The sequence below is a fragment of the Etheostoma spectabile genome, chromosome 21 (assembly GCF_008692095.1).
Source record: "Etheostoma spectabile isolate EspeVRDwgs_2016 chromosome 21, UIUC_Espe_1.0, whole genome shotgun sequence".
Classification (NCBI taxonomy): Eukaryota; Metazoa; Chordata; class Actinopteri; order Perciformes; family Percidae; genus Etheostoma; species Etheostoma spectabile.
This window is the reverse complement of record NC_045753.1, coordinates 21,887,836-21,894,690: the sequence shown is the minus strand read 5'-3', so window position 1 is coordinate 21,894,690 and position 6,855 is coordinate 21,887,836. Positions and strand designations below refer to the sequence as shown.

General features: G+C 39.9%; 1 protein-coding gene across 3 annotated transcripts in view; it reads left to right on the top strand.

Annotated features, from left to right (window-relative positions):
- The window catches only part of LOC116670739 (sodium-dependent neutral amino acid transporter B(0)AT2), a 17,107-nt gene that overhangs the window by 3,910 nt on the left and 6,342 nt on the right, over positions 1 to 6,855 (top strand). Inside the window, exons 1-5 of one of the 3 annotated variants that reach the window (XM_032501368.1) lie at positions 375 to 495; positions 3,168 to 3,387; positions 3,990 to 4,147; positions 4,440 to 4,560; positions 5,709 to 5,884. In XM_032501368.1, the coding sequence (XP_032357259.1) occupies positions 3,168 to 3,387; positions 3,990 to 4,147; positions 4,440 to 4,560; positions 5,709 to 5,884 (675 nt within the window). In that variant the 5' untranslated portion in view covers positions 375 to 495. Of the gene's footprint in view, positions 1 to 374; positions 496 to 1,735; positions 2,086 to 3,167; positions 3,388 to 3,989; positions 4,148 to 4,439; positions 4,561 to 5,708; positions 5,885 to 6,855 lie in introns of those variants that run through there. The other 2 variants (XM_032501367.1, XM_032501369.1) reach the window with 2 other exon arrangements.

The following is a 6,855-nucleotide window of genomic DNA, read 5'->3' as shown; positions in this document are numbered from 1 at the left end:
AAAGACTCTTGGCTGGCTACAAGAAGCATTTCCAAGTTGTGATACTTGCCAAAGGGGACAGTACAAGGTATTAACTCTGCAGAGTGCCTAAACTTTTGCAGACGCCATTTTTTTTTCTCTTATATTGAAAGCGTAAATGATGGAAATAAAAGCTATATTTTTGTGACATATTATACGAATGTCTAATCTGTCATTTGATACCTTTTGGAGACTTTTCCTATTTTTTCTTGGCTTCTTTATGCATATGAATTCAAATTTTTACCTGGGGTGCCCAAACATTCGAGACCCACTGTATACAAAGAGTTTAAAAAAGTGGGGTGTCACATTTCATAACAGTGTTTTATTGGAGGTGGACAAGTCTCCACTTTATCCGCCAATAGGGGAGAAATAGGCGGGGTTAGGTGAAGTGGCAGCAAGAGAGGTGACCACTTGACTTTGTTTTAGGACATTTGGAAACTTTTTCAAGGACCTAGCTCTATCGTTTCATACCACAAGGTATTTATCACTTAGCGTATTAATACATCTCGATATTTCTAAGTGCAGATTATCCTTTAGTAGGTCTATGAGTTGGTAGTGTAGACGTGTGTTTAATATGCCTCCAAAACAGGCATACGTGGCATATCAGCGTGCGTGACAACGCGGTGCGGTTCAGAGAAATGTCACTGTTAGGTCAATGCTACTGTTAGAACTATTCTATGGGACTGATCTTTTTTTTTTTTAAGAATCTAATAAGGAATGCACAGTCACAGCCACGGACGTGAACTGATTCCAGTCTATGCTCGATGATAGGAGCTGACTATTGCATCAGCCTTGTAGTTTTATCTTTTCATAAACTCAACAGGGGAATAGCAGAAACGTGAACAAATAGTGAATAGTCGCTGCGTGTTATGTTTGACAATCAATCAAAACATAAATCAAATGTGTTGTGATTTAACTTTATTATATACACATTGTCATCGTTAGGCTAGGCTACTATTTAAAATGGTGTCCTGTCAATTACAGACGACCCCAGCTATGACAAATAATAAAAGAATGGTAGGGTCCCACTTCCACTGTTAAACCCCTATGGTTAAACCACAGTCACTGTTAGAGAATCGGTGTTTGGGATATGCTGCATTCATGGCTCCTCGATCCTGTATGGGAGCGCCCGGGACTCAATCATGAGGACCATTTAACTTGAGCTAAAAGGAAAAGATGCAAATCGTTGTCGAGTTGGGCTCAAAAACGTCAACAGCACCCGCAACCCTTACCCTTTCACTACATTTACTTGAGTAGCCTAGCCTACTATTACTACTTTTTTAACTTAACTTAACTATTTCCATTTCTTTTTCTTGCCCCTTTAGGCTATAGGCTACTAAAGCGATGATAAGTCAGTAATTTAAAAAAGACAAACATTCACAGGTTTTAGCTTTTAAAATGTAAGCTGAGTTTCTTTGTTATTTTACCGTTTCAAATTTTTTTTTTTTTTTTTTTTGCTTTTGGATCGTTCGCCTAGTTGAAAAAAATAAACTATTTGAAGACTTTGTCTTGGGTTCTAAAAAACTGATGGATGCGTTTCAATATTTTATATCCTTTTGTGGACGATCAATCGATTAATTAGAAAATATCTCGACATTAATGAAAATGACAATCGCAACAGGATGCTTGATTGTGTCCTTGCTACCTGGTGTAGCCTACAGATTGCGTGCAGCCCTTGAAAGCAGCACTGTAGTAGGTGGGGTGCAGTTTATGTCTTGCTTCACGCGGAAGAACCAAACCCACGGCTACACCAATAACCCGCGAGAACACGCCTGCTATAAGGAAGAGAATTACCATATTTAACGCACAAATTAGTTTTTTTTATATCTTTCTATTAAATATCGGCATCAGAGTATCTGATACGTTACATTTACTTTGACAAATAGAAACCGAAGTATAATTCAGCTCGCGACGTTGATAACGAGTGACGGACCAAACAACAGCCACACGTGCTCGTTTCCTGCTTTGAAAGGACCGAAGAATAAAACATTATCGCCGACATTCTCCGTTTTCTGCCATCTCTGGGTTTTGTTTTACCTCTTCGTTGACGACATTTTCTGGGGACAGGTCAGTTTTGTTTATCAGGAGTGTTTTTTTGTGTGTTCACAGTATCAGACAGTCTAGACAAAGACAGATGGTCGGAGATGTAGCGTTAACGTTACCTGGCCATGCTGTAGCTTCAGGCACCGCGCAAAGAGGATGCAACTTTATTTCTTAAAAGTAAAGGTGATATGAACGTTTGTTTGGAAATAGGTGCTCCACGTAATGTGAAGTAGGCTATGTGAGAACATGTTTTTATTAGACCCATGTAACGTTAGTCTAATCAAGGATTATGTTATTCCTGCGTTACTAGGATAGGCTAATGCAATTAACCAGCTGGTGGGATAGCTGGCTGCTGTTATGCTACACTTAGGTGCCAGTCTGTCTATTAGCATAAAGTTTATTTAACACTCTATAACCCAAAAAATTGAACTCGAAGACATTCATGAAGGTAGGATCTATTTAACAGTTTTAGCGCTGTGTAGCACACACACACACACACACACACACACACACACACACACACCACTATATCTGTGAAAAAGTATCAATGCTTGTGTGAGTCAGAGTAGTATGTCTACTGCAGGTACACCACAAGTAAAGGCCACAAATGACTGTGCAGCATCCCCAGTACAAGCTACAGAAAGTCTCTATAAATCAATGAGAAATCAGCAGGATAAATGTGTTGACTATTGTTGGGGATTTCCTCCTCTGTGTCCCCCCTTTTGGGTCAATGTGTCTGACTCCAATAAAAGACCTATATATCCCTTTGCATTCGTTAAATTGGTATTACATTGATCCTAAGCAAGAGCCAAATAAGACATTAAGATAAAGTCAAATACATTTGTTTAATCAGTCAAGCATCTGAGTTAAAAGACACAGATCTCTGGGATCACAAAGCACTCAGAGACTACGTTTCCCTAGCAACACAGCCTGTCCACGCGCCTCTCGAGCCTTGTGAGCCCTGATCTATTCTTCCCCTCATCTCTTATACCTTCTTTCTTGGGCCCCCTCTTCTTGTCCAGGACAGAGAGTTATATTCACACAACACACGCCAGGGTGTGGGTCACGGTGTTATGTCTCGTCCTCATTTTCTCTCCATGTCTTAGATGGAGAAGCAGCCCTTGCCAACTGACGATGACAGGACAGGAACCATAGAGTCCGAGATTGACTGCTACGTTGGGGAAGTGAGCCAGCAGGGCTCATCTGAGCCCACCGCTCGAGCAGGATGGAACAGTAAAATAGAGTATTTTTTGGCTCAGGTGGGATTCAGCGTCGGGCTCGGGAACGTGTGGAGGTTTCCATATTTGTGTCATCAAAATGGAGGAGGTGAGTAACTAAAATTGTCATCTATGTTAGATGGCTGGAAAGGACTGGGTCCTGTGGGTCCCATGGGACCCACAAATGTTGTGGGTGCAGAATATACTGTAGTCAGTGTCATCATCACAGGGCAAGAATGTGATAAAAAGAGAGTACCAGAAAGAGAGTCTAGTCCATCCAAGTAAAAAGCATTAACATAATGTTTATAGATGTATAAACTATCTGTTTACTCTAACTCTATGGAAAAATATGGACATGGTCTACAACGATTAAATACATTTTTGGTTCCGGCTGCCACAAGTTGGTGTTTCTTTTTTACTTTTGTCTTTGGCGGCTTATGTAGATTTTTTGGAGAGGGGGGTTGGCATTGAGGCAACTGACAGTGAGGAGGCAGACAGGAAATGGGATAGAGAGGGGGGTGTGACATGTTACAAAGTTTGCGCTTATGTGGCATGCATCGTTGTAACCATTCGGTTACCAAGGGGTATGTGTCTTATTTAACCTGAAGAATGAGTTAGACATAATTTCAAAAGAACATTGTGTTGCACTTGGCAGTCATCAGAATGTGGTGCTCATTTGTTAACCGAGTGCTGGTCACCTCTTCTCCTCAGGAGCTTTTCTCCTCCTGTATGTGCTGCTGATGCTGGTTGTGGGCATTCCCTTGTTCTTCCTGGAGCTGGCAGCCGGTCAGGCCATCCGACAGGGCAGCATCGGAGTGTGGAAGTACATCTCCCCCAAGCTGGCAGGGATTGGCTACTCCAGCTGTGTGGTAAGATACTATTTGTAAATGATTGACCCATCTTTAGGATTGTTAAGTATATGCTGATGAATGTCTTCCAGGTGTCATTTTGTATTCTACATTTCTGCTTCGGTCAGTAATTTCCTGTTTTCCGGAACACCCTTTTTTAACATTGTTTAGAAAAGCATAGTGCTGTAGGAGTAGGGCGAGGGAGCAATGGTGTATTTAGCCATCTGAAAATAACTATGATGAAGTATTTGCAAAGAGGGAGGCTGTTGTGTGATGATAAAAACCGGATACTCTTGTTCTCACATTACCTCAGGTATGTTTCTTTGTGGCTCTCTACTACAATGTGATCCTTGCATGGAGTCTTTTCTATCTTGGGAACTCATTCCAGTACCCGTTGCCTTGGGAACAGTGCCCAGAACAAGGGAATGTAACAGGTAAACATACAGCCTTAAAGGATTGCTTCACACTTAAAATCATCATTCTGTATATCAATTATTCACACTGTGATATCCTAAATTCTTGAAAAAAACACTGCCGTTTAATTTAAGGTCATTACTTTTCAAACACTTGCATTTTTGCTAAAACCTTACTACCTTATTTTCCGGACTATAAGTTGCATTAGTAAAAAAATATGTCATGAAGAGGGAAAAAAAACATAAGTCGCACTTAGTTAGAAATTTATTTCACAAAATCCAAGACTAAAAACAGACCATTATTCTGGAAAGGGAAGTTATTCATCTACACAATAGCACACACAACAACAGGTTGAATATGGTAGGTGTCCGGTATGTTAACATAACACATTAACAGTTATTGAACTATATAATACACAGAAGAAATACCAGGGCGTGGAGACGTAACTGCACTGTTGCACGTTGTTCAAACCCTCTGTGGACTCGTTCCTCCAGCTCTGGCCAACTTGCTTTCAGCCCACGATTAGCTTTCTTAGTTTTCTTTATAGCAGTAAGAGTAACATTTTCACCAGTCCCTCACAAGCTCATTCCAAACTTTCTTTCTGCTACTTTATAGTTTATAATCTGCAGAATAAAATTTTCTTTTTTGGGGGGTATTTTGTTTTTGTTCAGTCTTTCTCAGTTGTTTTTAGGAGCAGCTTAGAGCGCCCTTTTGTGGCTGTAGACAGTAATGTTTTCAGTAATAATTAACATGTAAAAACATGTTAAATTATATATGTTTTGATATATAAGTTGCACCTGACTATAAGTTGCAGGACCAGCCAAACTCTGAAAAAAAGTCAGACTTATAGTCTGGAAAATATGGTATTAACAACACTTCCCCCACTACTGTCACACAGTTATTGATAAAGTTACTACTTTTTTTTATTACTTTAATTTATTAGAATTTACAAAATTTTCCAATTCTATTCTCACCATGGAGGCATGTAATAAAAACAATTTTTTTGTAAAAATATTCAAGGTAACGCAGAGAAAGTAATTGAAATACAAATGATTATAAGTGTGAAGTATTCATTTTAAAAGATATGAGGAATAATTCATTTGTAAATTAATTAGCTGTTTGTTACATGTTAAACTACTTTTTGATTTCTTTTCTTACTTTACACTAGTGATAGAATGTGAAAAGAGCTCCCCCACATCATATTTCTGGTATCGCAAAGCCTTGGATATCACAGACTCAATTGATGAGACGGGCTCTTTCAACCCTTACATCGTCTGCTGTCTGCTGGCGGCCTGGACAGTCGTGTGCCTGGGAATGTCGAAGGGTATCAAGTCCTCTGTCAAGGTAGACACACAGAAAGTATTCACAGCGCTTCACTTTTTCCATGTTTTGTTATGTTACAGCCGTATTCCAAAATGGATTGAATAATTTTTCCCCTTAAAATTCTACACATAGCCCATAATGAACACTTGTTTGAGTATTCTAAAAACGAAGAAGTCACTTGTACGTAAGTATTCACAGCCTGTGCGATTAAGCTCAAAATGAGCTCAGGTGCATTCTGTTTCCACTGATCATCCTTGAGATGTTACTACAGCTTAATTGGAGTCCACCTGTGGGAAATTCAGTTGATTGGACATGATTTGGAAAGGCACATATGTGTCTATATAAGATCCCTCATTTAACAGTGCATTTCAGACCACAAAACAAGCACAAAGTCAAAGCAATTGTCTGTAGTCCTCCGAGACAGGTTTGTCTCGATGCACAGATCTGGGTAAGGGTACAGAAGAAATTTGTCTGCTTTAAAGGTCCCAATGAGCACAGTGGTTTCCATCATCTGTAAATGGAAGAAGTTTGGAACCACCAGGGGCCTCATGTATTGAAGATTGTGCAGTTTTCATACCAGAAGATGGCGTACAGCCAAAACATGAAAAGTACCTACGCACAGAAATAGTCACATGTATAATACCGGGGGCATGCCAAGTCCTGCACACCTTTCTTTTTATACATCACAATCAACGTGAAGTTGCGCGCACGTGAGCGAGGCACAGACCCCGCTTTACCTCCTCCCGTAGATTAATATGGGAATGACTCTAAATGTGCCCCCAACGTCACTCTTTTTCCAATCATTACGGGTTATCCCGCTGCAGATGGAAAAAACGTATTGTGAAGTTGGAGGTGCTAATTGCTGAGGTGGAGGCAAGGAAAAAAAAAAGTTCTGTTTTGGAGGTTTGTCATCTCAGATAAGCATTAAAAGAAAATGCCGAGAGTAGCAAATGGTGAACCATGGCAGAAAAAAAAAAAAAAAGGTCTAATGT